Below are 18,490 nucleotides of genomic sequence, written 5' to 3' on the forward strand. Positions count from 1 at the left end.
AAGCACAACAGGTGCTAAGAGCAACACCCCATGGAAATGAAATGCTGCGCTGTGGTGGGTCGCACTGCTGCCCCACAGGGTAAGCCTGCAGACATCTGGGGCAGCCCTGTTCCCTGTGCTGCTGCAGACAGTGGGAAGAATACTCATTGTCAAAAATTTCCACATGGCTGTATTTTTCTTAAATTAACACAACAGATAAGAGCAAAGTTTGCATCCTACAGAGATCATCCCATGCTGATGTTCAGATCTGGATCTTAGCTTTCTGTTGGCTGGGGACAATCTCACCATGAATTTTGATCAGGAAACATTTTTTTTTTTTTTTTTTTCCCCCCCCCCCCCCCACTCCCTTTTATCTAAAATGTACTGGAGCCATGTCTAACTGCCGACATGGGGCATATATTATGTGAGATATACTACCACAGTACCCAGCGGTACCATGGAAGAATCCATTCCCACCACTGACTTCTAAAACTGCAGAAAACTACAGAGTGCTGGTTCTGTTATCCATTAAAACAAAAGTATGTAATGAATGCAACTGGCATCAAAATCAGTGGAGAGCAAATACATAAAGCTTAACAGAGTTTAAATCATAATATGATTTGTCCATCCACTCATGAATGCATGCCCTGCTTTAAACTCTGCAGAGACAGGCCAGTGCTGCACTGTGTGTGACAGAGTACTTCTATTGCTTGTGTGGCCAGAGTAGATGCAGCTTGGCATAGGCCAGAGAAGATGACCTGCTACTATTACCTGAAATATGCAATCTCAGTCTACATTGCCTACTTCTGAAGATTACACTACAATTTGTTGGTGTTGTTTTTTTCCCCTCTGGCCAGAATGGTGTTCATGCTAGTATTATTTCCAGATAATTATAGCATGTATCTTCTCAGAACAGTTTCCATAAGCAAAGAAATTGCAGAAATAGTATTATTCATCACATATAAGCATGCCATTTTCTTTTCTTTCAAAACCTTTTATTTGGAAAATTATTCAATACCTTTGCCTGAGTTCAGTAACAGTGTCTAGGTTGTTTTGTTTGATTTTGGTTCTATTTGCTCAGCATATCGTGCTTATGACCCAGGTTCTCATTTGGTAAATATTGCTGTAACTGAGTTCACTTTTTTGATGTACTTAAATCTTTTTGCAATAAATAAGGACTTGACCCTCTATCTCTCTGAGCAAATAAAACATTGTGTGTTAGGGGGGGAGCTGCTCTAGGGTGGTCAGAAAGCTCCTGGCCATATAATGTTGCGATCTTAACAGAAGCAACCTATTTACTTTTGATCTTAAGAAATGTTATTCCTACATCTTCTGTTTACTGCATAGAGGACATGATGTGCCTGATGGAGGGTATGTGTTTTGGCATGTGGCTTAAGACACCTTTGGTAGAAAGCCATCAAAGCTGACTTTACTCATAGGAAAAGGGAAGAAAGGTCCTGGTGGACTGACCCAAAGCCTTGTCAGAGCTTGTTACGTCTGGGTTTTCCTCTGCAGCTTCACACACTGGTGAGCTTCTTCTGGCTACCTGCTCCTTCTTCTCATCGTCAGGGCTGTTTCTAATATAGGAGTTCATGGTGCACCACAGTGACCCAAATGGATAAGGTTTCTTGAGCTAAAAATACCTTCTGTCCAGATCTGTTTATTGTTCTGCATTGTTTGGAGTTTGGATCAGCTCTTTGGCATGGTTCACTGAGCAGCCCCGTGAGAGAGGGAGAAGGAGAAGCATGTGTGCAACCATGCCCTCAGCCTGCTGCATCAGCCCCAAGTTAGAAAGCAGTGAAAAAGAGTATGTTTATCAGGATGGCTGACCCAAGTTCAGAGTGCCAGCACTTCTGTGATCCTAAGGGAAGCAGATCTAAGTGCATGCTGTTTCTCCTGGAGCTCATTTCAGTGGCCTGGCTTGTCTGGCTGCACAGTCCAGCTGGTGCCAGAGCTGCACAGAGTTGAAGGTAGGCATGAGTGGTCTCGAGGACAAAGCCAGGGCTCCTCCTTCTGCCTATCCTTGGGTTCAAGCTGTAACATAAAAACTGCAGCTTCTGCACAGAACCTGTCTTGAGCTTTGTGCTCTATCCCTGATCCGTGTTTTCACCTTGGAGGATAATACCGCTCAAAATCCCAGAAGACCTCTGGGAGGACTCTTTGACTTTTCCAGCCAGTGCAAAGCCTCTTCACTGCCATCCCCAACAGCAATGCCTTTTCCAGAGCAGACCTGTATATGACAAGGTTTCTAACGTTCTGCCTTCAAAATGTGGCCACTCCACAGAATAAGACCTCTCCTGTGACTCTGGTTGATAATTAGTGGTCGTAATACTCAGGAGTATAAATGCAGATTTTAAGCATGAACACTCTGGAGCAGTTAACTTGGAAAATGGAGCAGAAAATCCTGCTTAAGAATTTCTCATCCATTACAGAAATTTGAGACATATATAAAAGGGTCATTTTCTACACTTGATGCTCATGTAGTAACAAGCGACTTAAATGGTGTAATCACAGTCCTTGTTAAACTGTCCCCATTTACTAACAGTTGCCACTCTGATCCTGAGTGCTGTGATGTTTATGTAGACATATAAAGAGAAATAATGGAAGAATGTGAGTGAATGGACTGTTTCAAACATGGATGAAGAAAATTTCATATGTTGTCAGTGTAGTTCTGTAATGGTGATGACTGCATTGAGAAGTAATACATGTTCAGTGACTGGTTTTGACATGTGGTTTTATCACTGCTTATTAAGTTATTTTTCCTACTAATGAAACATCAGTTGTTTGGTAGACCTTCAACAGGTGTTTTCCCTCTTGAACTTATTTCCAGCTTTGTCAAGTGTCTTTGTTATCTGCTTTATAGCACCCCACACAATGGTGTTATAGTTTGTGACTGGTGCTTCTAGGAATTATGATTCTATAAAAGTATCACTTCATTATTTTTTTTCCAAGTTAAAAGAATGCAGTTATTTCAGTGTGTTATGGAAAGCTACGAGGTCAGGCTAGGGATGTGTTATAGTAATGGTGAGATGAAGGACTACTTTGGCTCCCACTGAAGAACAAAGTTGGGATGAAGTTTTCTACCTGGAAAGTATTGTGAAGTCTTCTATAACATTTTTTTATGTATTATTCTTCTTTCTTCCTTATTGCATAGCATGGAGATGTTTTAATATAAGTCTTTACTCTGTACTTATTCTTGCTTTCCTTCATGGAGCTTTCTTCTTTGTTCCACAGTATGTCAAGGAACAAATAACAAGCTGACCCAGCTGGGGCATGTGGAAGACCATTTCACCAGCCTGCAGAGGATGTACAACAACTGTGAGGTGGTCCTGAGTAACCTGGAGATTACCTACGTGGAGCACAATCGTGATCTCTCTTTCCTGAAGGTTAGTGGTTTTGGCCAATGTGATCTTTCCTGCTAAAGGAATCTTATTGCATTTTTTAAGTGCAATGGATCAGTTACCTATAAAATGCTGTGGTGATCCAAAAACATAGTTAGTTATTGTCAGAGAAATCACAGATTACAATTTCAGCATGTATCTAGGCTGCAAGTTAGGCTCAAATATACAAAATCAGGTACTTTGAGAAATAGCTTTTCAAGCACTGCCCCCCAAACTGTGTTGGCTGCCATGCAGATGGGTTTCTTTGTATTTATAAATACTTTTGTGTGCTTACTCATTGTCTTATTGCGAGAGGGCAAAAGCCTTTGTTGTACAGTTGGGTAAAGCAAATCATGCAGTGAGTGGCAACCCTCTGATGGCAGATTTTGAAACGTGGAAGCTGTTACCCTTCCCTCCAGGCTGTGACCCCCTTCCCTGCCATGGTGGTGAGTGCCTCACAGTCTACCAGTGCCAGCATCCCAAACAGGCAGGCAGCTGCGGCCTGCACCAGCTGCGTTTTTGTGTGACCTTTGAGGTAATCCTCTGCACTTAACGCACGGGCTACTCCCATCGCAACATTTGTTCTGGGTACAACTGCATGAGCTACAGCAGCAAGACGGGAGGGGAACAGACAGGATGGATGTCAAAATGCAGCTGGAGCATGAGGAGGAGTGGCCTGTCATGGGCACCCCTGGGCGCCCCCACCAGCAGACACCGACCAGACAAGGAGTTCCCCCTTGTCCCCTTTTGTTCCCCCACTGCCAGGATGCCAGCAACATTTTCACACCTTAAGTTATATTTTTTAAAAGAAGGTGTTTTAAATGCATTGCTTTTGGCATTGCTGGTTATCAGATTAGGAGGTTTACAAAGAAAGAAGCAGGAAGGGGAAGATACGTTTTTGACATGACTAATGTATATCTGGTACCAAGAGCTCTTGTATGGTAGATTTGAATGAGCAGGTCAGCACTCTGAGTTCAGAAGACTAATCTTTTTACATGAGCTTTCCTCAATAAAGAAATGAAAAAGAAAAACAAAACAAAACAAAAAAAAAAGCTTTAGTGTAATAAGAAAGAACATCAGAAAAGCAATGTTTCAGACATATGGGTTGTAAATCCAACAGTACTGCTTTTTTTCTTTCCAAGAACAACTTGAACATGTAGCTCAGTGTCCCCAGAAACATAAAAGGTCTCCTGAAAAACCACTTGTAGACTTCATAGAGCAGAAGAATATCCTAAGATATAGTCTGAGGATTTTTCATTTACAATGATTTTCATATGAGACAGAAATGCACACATTTCATAGTACAAGACAGGCATTAACCTACATCCTAGGTTAGTGCCTCTCTTGTTTTTTTGTCTTGCAATTACCTATTACTTGAAAGAGATGGTCACCTGATCCTCCCCTCTGCTGAGCATTGGAGCATTGGTTAGGGAAGGAGCACAGAAGAGAGAGAGTAAAAACCTCAATCAAGTCTTTGCTACAAATGGTTGGAGGTTGGGCAAGTATTCAGGGGAAGAATCATACACAGTTGGCATATCGTATGTGCTTGCCCAGTTCTCCTGCATCCCCTAGGCATCCCTGCTTGCCCTCGCTTGGAGACAGGATACAGGTAAGCAGACCCTTTGGAGTGACCCTCTGGCAGCTGCTCTTAGAGTCAATCAAATCAATCAAATACAGAATACAAGCATGAAGTCAGGTTTTCTCAACTCCCTTTTCCACATAGTCCCTTCTTGTTCTCTGATATATTTATTTATTTAATGAGATTAAGTGCTTTATTGTTCATTAAAATTAAAAGATGGTGGATTGGAGAAGTGAGGGAAGGAAAGCATCTTTGTCAAGGGAAGTAACGCTGGCTTGTAGAAAACTTTTATGGATTACGCTCCTTGTTTCTTCTGTTGTTCTTTCAGACCATACAGGAGGTTGCAGGCTACGTGCTCATCGCGCTTAACATGGTGGATGTCATTCCCCTTGAAAACCTCCAGATTATCCGAGGCAATGTGCTTTACGACAATTCTTTTGCCCTGGCAGTTTTATCCAACTACCACATGAATAAAACCCAGGGGCTTCGAGAGCTACCAATGAAACGGCTATCAGGTGAGATGACTGCAAGAGGTGGAGGCACCCACAAAGTAAACTTCAGCCATACAGTTATTGGTATCAAGATCTAACCAAAGATCTTCTCCCAGTCAGTGCTTTAAAAACTGCATGTAGTTTCTCAGTTTCCTACTTGCTTTCCTTCTACACAGCCATTTTCAAAAGATGAAGAAAATTCCTAGTTTTCCATTACAAAAAGATCCAGAAAGTCTAAAGCCACAGGGTGGTGAGATTTGTGTCCCCCAAAATGGCAAAGAATCATTCACTTCTTATTTTTTATTCTTTGATTCCAATGTGTACACTTCGTTATTTTCTTTTAAATTCCAGTGGGAGCTGGTGATGTGTAAAGAGCTGCAGATTTAGGGTCTTACATTGTCTCTGGCTGTGCAAACCATCATGCCTAGTTCAACCTCTACCAGAGATCACAACTGCTGTAGCAGAGGCAGCACAACAGATTGTATGCCTCATCTTCTGCCACAACAGTTGATGCAGGCTTGGTAGCACTAAAAGGAAGTGTTTGCAAGAGGAAGCTGGACCATGAGGTGCAGCAAGTAAAAACAAATTCCTGTCTGCCATCTCTGCTGAGGGCTGTGGCCTCTGTAGCTGACACTGGGTGTAAAACAACATGTAGTGACATCTAAGTGGCATCCAACAGCTGCCAACCCTCAAAAACCTGTCAGTATGAGCCCGGTATTAATTGCACCTTCAGGTGTGCCTGTGCCATGCAGACTGTCCATTTCTGTCAGCATAGTGTGATGAAGGTGAAGAAGTCTGTATTTTGTTTCCCTTTCTTTAAACCTGAGAGAGAAGACTTAAGCAGTTGGCTTCACTCATTACTTTTTTTTTCTTTTCATGGCAGAAATTCTCAATGGAGGTGTTAAAATCAGCAACAACCCCAAACTGTGTAACATGGACACCGTCCTATGGAATGACATCATTGACACAAGCAGAAAGCCTCTCACAGTACTTGATTTTGCAAGCAACCTGTCTACTTGTAAGTATTAATTTACCAAAACACGATGTGCTTCCCCATTTCAGGGAGAAGAACCAACAGTTCGACTTTTGTGTTGTGGGTTTCAGGTCCACCAATTCTTGCATGCAGGGCCATCAAACCTTCTTCCAAGGGAAATTCTTCCTAACTGGCATATGATGTAGTTTTCATCATGGTTTGCTGCTTAACACGTAGCTCAAAGAAGCTTTTCTTGCTTTCATACAGTACCATATGTATGCTTTTCTTTAAAGACAGCCACACAACTCAGAATAATGTGCAATCATTTGTTTTCTAGAAATCTTTTATTTAAATATTTTAAGTAAAATCTTTAATTTAAAGGTTTATAACACCCCCTGGAACATAAGTTCCTCTGGAACTTAAGGCCTTTTTTTGCTCTAAGGCCCAGATTTCTATTAGAGTGCTGTAAAACACTGGTGTTTTGGGCTGAATGGATAATCGTTGCAAAAATTATGATAAGAGGCAGATAAATCTGATGCTTTAGATCAGGAGGAAGAAAATTGTATATTTAAAAGTTTGTGTTATATGCCTGAAGTATGCTCAAACTAATCCTTGAGGCTTACAAATCCCTTGTAAAATCCCCAGTTACCTCATAGGAAGGAGAGTTTCTTTTCATTTCTGAACATTTCACCTTTGGCACTGCAAATTGGTGGAAAACATTTTCTTTATCTTCTAGTTGCATAATTGCTGGGGAGCCAAATAGCCAGCTTCTGTGTTGACATACTTGCTGCGGAGCCCAGTGTAACCAAGGGTCTGTGAACAACATAAGTTATCACAGGAGCCTGACTCTGAACACCACAGAAATGTTAACCTTTAACTTTTAAACTTAAAAGAAAAAAAAAAAAAAAAAAAAAAAAAAAGTACAGTTCTTTGCTCCCACATCAAATCAGTCAGCTCTTGGATAAGTATTGGCATTTGTTCAGCTATGTGATGGGCAGTGAGGGGGAGGGAGAATCACGTGTTACCAGCAGGAGGAATCACTCTAATAGGAAATGCCTCTTAAATGTAGTGAATTCCAGATTAATCTGCTTAGACAGCCATTTATGGTTTTAATAATGATCCTGAAATCTAAAATAAGTTGTTTCTCTGGGACTTTGCTTGTCATTAAGAGTAAAAAAAGATAGAATAGTAAGCATGGCAGGAAGAGGAAGAAGGAAGAGGTGGGAAAGGGATGCTTAATACTGATAGCCTTGTACTGAACAACATCAAAGTTCACACAGGGTGTCCGTCCATCCTGCTGTTTCTCCAATGATTGTCTGTCTGTTGCATAGACCTAAGCTGAGGAGTATTTTTGGCAGAAGGCAGGAGGAGGGCACGAAGCAGACAAGTAGAATTGCTTTGTGGTCAGAGTAGCTGGCAGTTGCCTGCAAATCCAGTTGGTTTTGTTTTCTTCTTAGAAATGTGCATTGATTTCCACGTGGCCTGCAGCAAGCAGCTGGCACATGCCTGACTGCAGGCCAGCAGTGACTTGCAGTTTTATGCAAATTAAAGCCTAAGGCCCAGTCGGACAGTGGCTGAGATTCCAGTTCCTGGGAAAAATACTCCTCTTTCGTCAGCTAGACTGTCTGGGTATTGTGCTTGCTTGCTAAAAGGTGTGGAGAACTGCACGTAGGAATCCAGTGATGAACAACAGATAAGGATTTGAGGTCCAACTCTCAAAATTTCTGAGCACCAGTATACAGAGGCTTGCTTTTCCCCCTGTTTTACTGAGATTGAAGGCTCAAGGTTTTGTTTTGTGTGACACCTATGATGTTGTCATCCAGGGTTTAAACAGCAAACATTTTTATAATGCTCCACTCTCATGTTTTAGGTCCAAAATGCCATCCGAACTGCACAGAGGACCACTGCTGGGGTGCTGGTGAACAGAACTGCCAGACATGTAAGCCTGCAGATTAATTAAGAATGATCTTGGGTGCTACAGTCTGACTGACTAACCTTCTATCTACTGAATAATTTACCTGTCAAGTGAGCACTAGCAGCAAGTGTTTTACACTGGTCCTTTTCTCAGTCCTGCTATGCTAGAACTCCTTGAAGCATACCACCAACACACGTGGCCTGCTTCTCCTCGCAGTCCAATGGGCATGATAAGGGGTCTGAAACCAGCCTCTTATATCACATGTGCACATAAGGGCTTCCTGCTCCAAAAAAGTTCAGTCACAGGGATCACAGAATCACAAAATGGTTTGGGTTGAAAGGAACCCTTCACGATCATCTGGTCCAACCCCCCTACTATGGGCAGGGACACCTTCCACTAGATCAGGTTGCCTAAAGCCCTGTCCAGTCCTACTTTGAACACTTCCAGTGATGGGGCATCCACGACTCTGGTCCCTCTGAGCAGCTCTGCTTCTGGATGGGAAGTCTTTAGGTGGTTTGACGTGGGTCTGGGTTTCCTGGCAGATGAGATATTTCTCCAGAGTGAAAAGATTGCAGCTGTTTCCTGCGTTGAAAGCTTTTATCTGCCTCCCATAACTTTCTCCGATCTGTACTTGAGAACATCTATCCTTTAAGTTATTTTACCATATAAGAGAGAATGCAGTAGCTGCAAGGTGAATTGTTTGTGTTGCAGCTGTTGCCAGCAGAGCAGTTCTGTTGGCTGTTTAACAATGCTTTTGATTAACAGTAGAAGCAACAACATAACCTGATTTTTGCTTTCATTCCCTTTTTTGACATCCCTTTAGGTTTCTTTTAGAAATGCAAATTATGTCACCATCGCATGAGCAGTAATGCTACATATTGCACTCAGACGACCTTTTCAAGGCCCTCTGAAAATGTATAGCCATTTTTTTCATTTCGAAATGGAGACATTGGGATTGTGAGGTTGTTTGGTTCAATTGCATGTGTTTCACTGTAAAATTCTGCAGGTAGGCTGCTTGCCTGATATTGTGAGGGTACATAACATATAGTCAGAGGTGTTTGAGATTTTTCAAGGCTTTGTTTCTCCTAAAGTAAAGTTGAGGAGGAAGAGAGTCTCAATTTTTTGATACTTCATTATTTCCTTTTTGTATAACAATTGGGGAAATACACAGTTTATGATTCTTCTTGCCTGACAGTTTTGTGTAACCCTGTAAAGTTTAGTGGAAAGTTTGCTGATCTACACTACAACAAATGAGAGCAACATCCTGCCTTAGGTTTTTCCATTGTAAATAATGACTTAGAGCAGAGTTTCTTGCTTGCAAGTGTCAAGTCAAGTCTGTACAACTTCTTCAGCTTACAGAAAAAAAAAGAAAAAAGAAAAAAAAAAAGAACATAGAGCCTCTCCCTCTTCATTTACTATAAACTTTGTTTTCTCTCGGTCAGCTCTGGAGACTGGTTTGTGCCTTTGCAAGCACAGTGAATTGCTTTCAAGGTGGACAGTGGTTGCGCACACAAAGGTCTTTCTAGGTCGCTCCCTGCCATTGAGACAGCACAGCTGTCCCATGGGCTTGCAAAATGTCAGGTCTCAATCCTGCAGACTTCCAGCACTCACAAACTCTCACTGGCTTTGGGAGGATTACTCAGAGTGCATAAAATGAAACCATTTGCAGGCTCTGGCTCTCCTCTTGAAGCATTTGAGAATCTGGCCAACTGAAAATGTATCCCACATTTCCGTATGTGGGAAAGTTTGGTGTGATATTTATCTTTCTCCTTCGATGAACGTGGGATATTCTGTATGAAATATAAACGTTTGCCATGATACATGTTTCCAGCAGGAAGCTTCAGTCAATAGCTATCAAAGTGATGAGCTGTTTTACTCCCCTGCTGATGCTTATGAGAAAAATGTTATCAAAATGCTGTTCATGTAGAACAATGTGCCTTTTATTCCCCTGTTTCTGGTTGAACAGAGGAATTGCTATCAGAGAATCTAATGCGTAGTGTAGAGCTTATGTTTCCTTGAAAATACAATATCTTGCTTACAGACCTACAAGAAAAAATGAAATAATACAGCTTGGGTACAAAAGTGTATAATGGAAAAAGATAGGAAGTGTGATTAAAAAGAAATAATTATGGTTGTGTACCCTGTAGCAGGTTACATTTTCTGATAGTTCTCTGTTAATTAACAACCATCTGTTTCTGACTTACAGGAACTCCTGGTAATGTTGTAACCCATTTGTGCCCATCTGAGAAGCTGGTAGCAGTTACTGTATTTATTGCACAGCTGAGGTGCTTGGGGTGCTGTGGTGCAGCGGGTTAGCAATCCACTTCCCCTGATCAAGGAGTCAGGTGCCTATCACCAGGGTCTGCAGATCCGTAACTTTTGTAGGGAACAAACAGACCTTTGGCCCATTGTACTAACATATGCAAGCCATTATTTCTTTTTTTTTTCTTTTTTCTTTTTTTTTTTTAATTCTTGTAATTATTGTTTTCTCTGCTTGATATTCAAATTGAGATGATTTCCTGATTCTAAACAAAATATTGCAGGCTGTTTTCCCTCTCCTGTAGAAAGCTGAATCAGGGCCAGCTATTCCTTCGGGTTGCCCTGGTGCAAAGCCCGTGGGAGTTGAGTAATGAGAAATTTGGCCAAGAAATTGAAGCCTAAAGAAAAACAATATAGTATGTGTATGAGATCAGTTTGCTGAGTGGGTGTCCCCTCTCTCTGCAAATTTCAGAAATACATGTATTTTTAGTGCATTAAAGGAATCCTAGCACCCTACCAACAATGTATAGTTTCCCACTATAGCACAGAACTCTGGCACTTCTCCTGTTATGGTGTTTTTCCCGAAGCTAGCAGCAGTAGTAGCAGATTAGCTCAATAAAGTGGAGCCAAACCCTGCTCTATTACCCAGCTGAAAGTTGCAATGACTCCCAGAATTTTCTTGCTCTTTCTAAGCAGGACATGATGTGCTGGCTGGGACCAGAGGGCTTAGCACCTCACAAGAGCCAAGATAATTAAGGGCAAAATACATCCCCACCACCCACACCAACTCTCACCCTTCCTCACTTTCTCCTGACTTGAGGACAGAATATGCATCCCACAGGGAAATTCTAGGACAGATTCTACATGAGACATTTTCTCCATGTTTATCAATTTCATTGCAGACAATTCAGCCTAAACTTTCTTAATTCCCGTTCTTTTTACTTCTTTGTCTTCCAGTAACAAAAGTCATCTGTGCTCAGCAGTGCTCTGGCCGGTGCCGGGGAAAGGTGCCCAGTGACTGCTGCCACAACCAGTGTGCTGCAGGGTGCACAGGGCCTCGGGAAAGCGACTGCCTGGTAATGATGCTACAACGTCATCAGTGCTTGAAAACCTGGCTCAGAGGGGCAGGCACAAAAGATCTGGTCTGGAGGACCCTGGTGGTGTGGAGGGGGAAGGAGTAAATCCAACTTTTTTAGGAATAAAAAATGCCATTGCTTTTCCACAGAAGTTTCCGTGGGTTGATACATGTTGTGGTTTTAACTCCTCCCCACCTCTGCACTATATGTCATTCTAAGTTAAGTGACACTCAAGTAATTCCCACAGCAACTGTCTAGTTTGTGTTTTGTTGCTGTTATCTGTATTCCTGGTGCAATCTGAGAAATCGCATGGCTAGGATGCCCTTACTGGCTCACAGGGAAGAGAGTTATTCTTTTTAATCTGGAAAGCCGGGGTAAAATAAAGGGAAGGAGGGAATAATTATTAATTTAATGCAGGATTGGGTTGGAAGAACCAACTTGTCCTTCGTAAAAACCTGCTTAATTGTTCATTACCTACAGCCAAATAGAACATCTTCTGTTTAATATTCAGCCACAAAAGTCAATAATAGGCAGGAAAGAACTTGATTTGATTGAGGTTATTAAAAAGTGGCTGGCCAAGAAAGTACCGTTTGTCTTGATCTGGTTACTGCTTGTAGGGAAAATTCTTCTGTCTGAGGCATGCAGATTCACTCCTGTTCCCACGTGAATCCCAGCAGCTCTCCTCCAGAGTGCCAAGGTTTCTTGTTCAGAACAAGAAAACCTCACGTTCACTCTTTTCTTTCAAATATCAAACTAAATTGCCCAAGGGTGCCTGAAACACCTTTTCACCTCCAAAGCACAAAGGACCATCCCTGTAGTTGCTCAGAATTTCCGTTAGAGCTAAGAGGAAGCAGCTGAGCCCATAGGAGTGTTTTTAAACAGCTAATATGAAACCCTGGTAGCTTTTTAATGGTGCTGTTGTTCAATGCCAGGCATGCCGCAAGTTTCGGGATGATGCTACGTGCAAGGACACGTGTCCCCCGTTGGTCCTGTATAACCCCACCACCTATCAGATGGATGTCAACCCTGATGGAAAGTACAGCTTTGGAGCCACTTGTGTGAGGGAATGTCCACGTAAGTTCATTTCAGCTTGCTGCCACAGAAGAGGTGAAGGCTTCGAGGGAGGTGGGAAGGGACCTGTGTCACCCTCTGTGTTACAGCCAAGTGCAGGAGCACTTGCTTGTTCTCCTCAGCTTCTCAGGGAACTGGGAAAAAGTAACAAGAATGAGAGAGTAGATGATAAAGAGGACAGCCTCTTCAGTCTTCCTGCATCCATCAGCTTCCCTGATTTTTAGCGGTTACACTCTGACTTCTGAAGATTCTCTCTTGATGAGGAGAAAAAACATCTTATGAGAATCATCAAAATGATGGCCAGGAAAGACATATGGGATCAATCCTGTGGATTACTGAAGCAGTATCAACTCTTAACTGGTTCTTATTTATGACAGATAGAAAGTCATTGGTTTAAATACTCTTTGTGAAATCCTGGGATCATTGCTTCCTCTACAGATGCTTGCTTTTTCTTTCACACTTTTCCATGCCCTTGGTCTCTTAAACAAACAAGACTTAAATGCAAGAGAGACTTTAACATACAGAATTGGTATCCCTTTCTGAGGTTTACTACTGCCCTTCCTGGCCCTTACCCTGGAAGAGTTAGTGAAGGTGAGGGATCAAAAGGGACGTGTATTGATCCAGATAGCAGCACTGCTGCATAGTCTGTCCTTTGCAATGTTGTTTTACCCTTTTGCGACTGTTCCCCTCTCTTGTAAAATGGTGATAGCACTGCATGTCTGTCTGCTCTCAAAGGACATGAAAATTAATAATTAATGCCTGTGCTTTATGTATGCCAAAAGTTCAAAAAAACCTTCTTTTTCCTAGTATTGACATACATGTGCATCTCCTGATGCATCCCGCCTGTATTTCAATGTTCTTTGTCATCCTTTGTTTTTCCAGACAACTATGTGGTGACAGACCATGGCTCCTGCGTTCGTTCATGCAATACTGATACTTATGAAGTGGAAGAAAATGGTGTTCGGAAGTGTAAAAAGTGTGATGGGCTATGCAGCAAAGGTATAAAAAGCATGGCATGAAACAATAAAGCTTTGAAATGATAGGTGATTTATTAGAATAAGTACATGGGGGTCTGACCTGAATTAAGACCTCCAAGTGCAAATTCAATATGCACATCCACTGATAGTTTGCAGGTCTGACAAACCGTGTACTCAGAAAGCATGCCTGCAGAGCATGCTCTCCAGATGAGATACGCTGTTAAGTACACTTGTGCAGATAAACTGCACTTCATGTGCGTGTGTATCCTGCACATCTGCCTTCTTTGTTTGCCCTTTCCAATATCTCATCAACAGGAATAAAACAAAAATGGGACAAAGAGGGAGAAGGGCATGTGCCAGAGCCTGTGTGCAGAGATGCTAGGACCAGAGCTGCACAGCTGTACAAGCAAGAAACGTTTGTTCTTTGGCATTTTCTGAAAAGCAATAGTAGACAAAAGATCTACGAGATCTTACAGAGGTGGGATTGACCAAGTGGGAGTGTTTTCTGGACTAGCAGTATTTTCATGTTTATTCCATTACATGTGATTATGCTTCTCTCTTCTCCCCCTGATTTTCATGTCTCTACTTTAACAGTGTGCAATGGCATCGGAATAGGTGAACTGAAAGGGATTCTCTCCATAAATGCCACAAACATTGATTCCTTCAAAAACTGTACAAAGATCAATGGGGATGTCAGCATTCTCCCAGTTGCATTTCTAGGGTGAGTTGCAAGCTGGTCATTGAGCACTGGAGGAGAGGCGCTAGGGAGAAATTCAGGCTGATCCGTTCTCCCAATTCCTCATTCATTTTGTTTCAGGGATGCCTTCACAAAGACACTGCCCCTTGACCCTAAGAAGCTGGATGTCTTCAAAACAGTCAAAGAAATATCAGGTCAGTGATGCGTGCTAAGTGTGAGACGTTTTCTAACCGGTACTGCTAAAAACCCAAAGCAAGACCAGGGAAGTTTTCAAGCCTGTGAGGAGAAGTGCGGGCTAATTGTTTCTGTCTCTGAGCTTCTGAGGGTCACCCCTCACAAAGGTGGTCAGCAGCATTTTGCCAGTGTTACACCCAGGTAACCTGTACTGGCCTCCTGTCCAAGGTGTGTGGTTATGGCAGACCATCCCTTCTGCCTAATTGTCAGCCCTAGCGAGGAACGAAAGCAGAACCAATCCCCAGCCACCCAAGAAGTATGTGGTGATGCAGGGGCGTGCCCCTCCGGCTAAAAAAAGCCAAGTGTTTCTATTTGTGGAAAACCTTTCAGCAACTCCTTAGGGAAGCGTGTTCAGTGCCTTGCCTTGCATCACTCCGCTGGAGAGGACACCCTCCCCAGCCTGTCGAGCCCTTCCTGGGGGTAAGCACAGCTCCGCCAGCACAACGCAGCCACCAGAGCACTTGGCTGCAGGCTGGTACAAGTATCTATTAAAAGTAATTTTGTTCATCCCATTATAAAATAAGTATGATGTCAGAGCTGGGCCCATGGATGTGGCTGCAGACTACCTTTTTTCCCCCTCTCTTTTACCTGCCTTGTTCCCTTCAGGGCAGCAGTGACTAACCTCAGAGATTCATACAGTGGCATGCAATTTCCCAAATCCTTTACCTCCTCCAGTATGCCTCAGCTTAGCAGGGAAATTTGCTTGTCACAGCAAACACACACTGAGCGGCTGTCTGTTCTGCACCATTCCTGCTTTCTGCCCAATTTTCCTCTTGCCCAGGGGCACCTCACAGAGGAGACAGGGCAGTGCCTCGCTCCTGCAGCCTCTCAGGCAGGGTGCTCGCTGGCAGGAGTTGTCACTGGTGGCTCAGCGTGGCAGGATGTGCAGTTCCCTGACACACTGTTCTCTGGCGCTCCTCAGCCCTCGTGGTGGGCTAAAGAGTAAACTGTTTACAAAACGGTGTTTGCAAATAGCCCTGAAATGTCATGTCTCATTTTGAGATTCTCAGAAAAGCACATGGAAAGTACAAGTGCCTTCTCCCAGCTCAGGAGAAGCTGACAGGAGGGGGACATTTCACCTCCAACGATGACCGCATTTGCATTATTGTTATATATTTTTAATCTTCTTTTCTTCATTTCAGGATTTTTGTTGATTCAGGCGTGGCCTGATAATGCTACTGATCTCTACGCTTTTGAAAATCTGGAGATTATCCGGGGCCGCACCAAGCAGCAGTAAGTAAATCACATGCCAGGCTGCCTGTAAAAGGAGTTCTCTTGAGAGCTGCATTTCTCTGAGCACACCAGGGTATCTAGCACAGGGAGACGGGGTTGTCACAAAACCGATGCCAAATGGGAAATAACCTGTGAGGTGTTGAGCACTGTTTTTGTATCAGTTGAGTGGAATCAAACCTGCAACTGTGCACTGCTTTTAGGGGGATGCAATGAGCCTGCTCTAAAGACTGTGCTCTCCCCACCTAGCCTGTAAGTGTACAGGGCTGAGGGTGCCAGACAACTTATGATGTGATCAGAAGCACTTTGGGGTTGAAGACATTCAGTTTGGGGCTTGGTGGGCAGTCAGAGATGGAGATGGTAGCTGCCAGGCAGAGCAGACAATAGCAGAGCATCCAGCACCCACCTGGGCTTGGCCCGAAAGGAAAGATGTGTTTGTGGACCCGTGTGAAATAGCTGTTCTACCTACTGCCATCATTGCACATCATTCATTGACAGAGCGCACACGTCCTGCCATATTTAGCTTTGAATTTGCAGTTGAAAAAAAATCATTATGCAGCAACACATTTGAAAACCAAAAGAAAAACGTTCCAAGTACAACCCTGTTTACTAACCCTCCTTCTTCTGTGTGTTTTCTCCATTTCAGTGGCCAGTATTCCCTTGCTGTTGTCAATTTGAAAATACAGTCCTTAGGGCTGCGCTCCCTCAAGGAAATAAGTGATGGAGATGTTGCCATTATGAAGAACAAGAACCTCTGCTATGCTGATAGCATGAACTGGCACAGCCTCTTTGCTACTCAGAGTCAGAAAACTAAAATCATACAGAACAGAAATAAAAATGAGTGTGGTAAGTCAGAGCTACCTTCTTGCACCCACGGAAGCTCATGCTAAAATGCAAAAGTAATTTGAGCATCCCCCTGGCTGCAAAATTCATCAGCGGTACTGCTTTGTTGGAGACAGGGAAAGAAAGATTCGTCTACAGAGGACGTGGGCTTCATGGTGACTATTGTGACCATAACTGTCCTGTTATGTGCCCAGTGAAACCACATAGGTTGACGGACACAGAAGCCTGCTCTGAACATCAGAATTGTTTGGCAAGGTTGTTCATGCATGTTGCAGTGCTCCCTTAGCCAAAATCTAATTATTTCTCTTTGCAAAATATGATTTTTTTTTTTTTTCATTTTGGAATATATATCTCCTCTGATACTGGTTCAGCTTTACTGTATGGCTGTTGGGTGGTCACAGAACTCATTTTTATTTTGAAAGGCCAGGAATTGCTCCTGATTTCAGGCTTTGGGAATTATGAGAACCAATATTATTCCTCTTCCACACTACCAGGACTGTTCTTGTCTGCTATGGAATAGTTTGGAAAAACTGGCTGTCAGGATAGACTCGTTTGCCATGCTGTGTCTACCCTCTCTCCTGCCTTGAAGCTTACAGCTTCTTCTCTTTTCTCTCTCCCCCTCTCAGCTGCTGAGAGGCACGTGTGTGACCCCTTGTGCTCGGACGTGGGCTGCTGGGGCCCAGGGCCCTTCCACTGCTTCTCCTGCAGGTTTTTCGGTCGTCAGAAGGAGTGTGTGAAACAGTGCAACATCCTGCAAGGGTAAGGGACCTGGGGGGTGCTTGGGGTTTTGGCAATGATTTGGGGGAGGGGGGTATTGATTTTAGAATGCATGTGGCTAGAAAGTAAGCAACCCAGAGGGTCTCTGGTTGCTCCAGATTTCACCCACTTGGCAAGGGTGTTAGTCTGAGCTGAGCACTGTGCCCCAGCAGAGAAAAGCTGGGAGCAGAGGTAACTCTCCTTCCCTGGTTGGCATTGCCCAGGAGTGTGCTCCCAGCACAGCTACCAATGTGAATAAATTGCCCCAGGCCTGCTGGGAGGCTATCAGCAGGCCCAAGGAGGCCAACCACTATCCTTCCTTCCCATACGACATAAAGGAGCTTAAAACCCCTGAAAATCCAAGCCAAGCCTGTCACGTTAAGCACATCTGTCAAGATTCAGAGCCAGTTGTAGTCACTGGGAATGCAGTCACCCCCTGAAGTCACACACTGCAAAGGGACCCTTAGGTATGCTCAAGGTGATGGATTTTCTGGACATGTTTCAGGAGGTCAGAGGCTACCCCAGGGTGCCTGGGGGGCTCCCACTGAGGTGGCAGGGAGCTCCTGGCCACCAGCCAGGTAAGCAGCTTGCCCTGCAGAGTCACAGTCGAGGGAAAATTAGCCTTCGTCTGAAGAACAGTGGGAGCAGCAATTTCAGGCAAAATTATTGTTTCAGCTTTGCTCGAGCTGAGGAAAATATATTGATGCCTTTCTGTCAGGACGGCGGCTGTTTTTTTCAGTCAGTTCAGCAGGTGATGTGGGCAGGGAAGGCATGGCTAGGACCAAAAAATATGCTGATCTTCAGTAACATGCATTAGACAAACGCTTTCCCATCATAATTTTGTTGGTGTAAACACTTCTACTTTTGTTTCTTAATAAATCTCTCAAAGTTGTGCTTTTAAAATCATTCGTATTAAGCAAGTACTTGACAGGGTGCTGATGCCCATGATGTTTGTATTTGTCTAGCAACTTGCCATTCAGCAGCTGTCTTTTTTATAAGTGAATTCCCTCCAGCAGCTATTATGACCCGA

At 43.3% G+C, this 18,490-nt stretch overlaps 1 protein-coding gene across 2 annotated transcripts in view; it reads left to right on the forward strand.

Annotated features, from left to right (window-relative positions):
- Positions 1 to 18,490, forward strand: part of EGFR (epidermal growth factor receptor) — a 160,199-nt gene that overhangs the window by 107,253 nt on the left and 34,456 nt on the right. For both annotated transcript variants that reach the window (XM_084507754.1, XM_084507755.1), the window contains exons 2-13: positions 3,214 to 3,365; positions 5,267 to 5,453; positions 6,313 to 6,447; positions 8,273 to 8,341; positions 11,534 to 11,652; positions 12,585 to 12,726; positions 13,606 to 13,722; positions 14,295 to 14,421; positions 14,518 to 14,591; positions 15,774 to 15,864; positions 16,508 to 16,707; positions 17,331 to 17,463. In XM_084507754.1, coding sequence (XP_084363880.1) covers positions 3,214 to 3,365; positions 5,267 to 5,453; positions 6,313 to 6,447; positions 8,273 to 8,341; positions 11,534 to 11,652; positions 12,585 to 12,726; positions 13,606 to 13,722; positions 14,295 to 14,421; positions 14,518 to 14,591; positions 15,774 to 15,864; positions 16,508 to 16,707; positions 17,331 to 17,463 — 1,546 coding nt within the window. The remainder of the gene's footprint in view (positions 1 to 3,213; positions 3,366 to 5,266; positions 5,454 to 6,312; positions 6,448 to 8,272; positions 8,342 to 11,533; positions 11,653 to 12,584; positions 12,727 to 13,605; positions 13,723 to 14,294; positions 14,422 to 14,517; positions 14,592 to 15,773; positions 15,865 to 16,507; positions 16,708 to 17,330; positions 17,464 to 18,490) is intronic.

The sequence above is a fragment of the Aythya ferina genome (assembly GCF_964211825.1).
Source record: "Aythya ferina genome assembly, chromosome: 2".
In the NCBI taxonomy this organism is placed as follows: domain Eukaryota; kingdom Metazoa; phylum Chordata; class Aves; order Anseriformes; family Anatidae; genus Aythya; species Aythya ferina.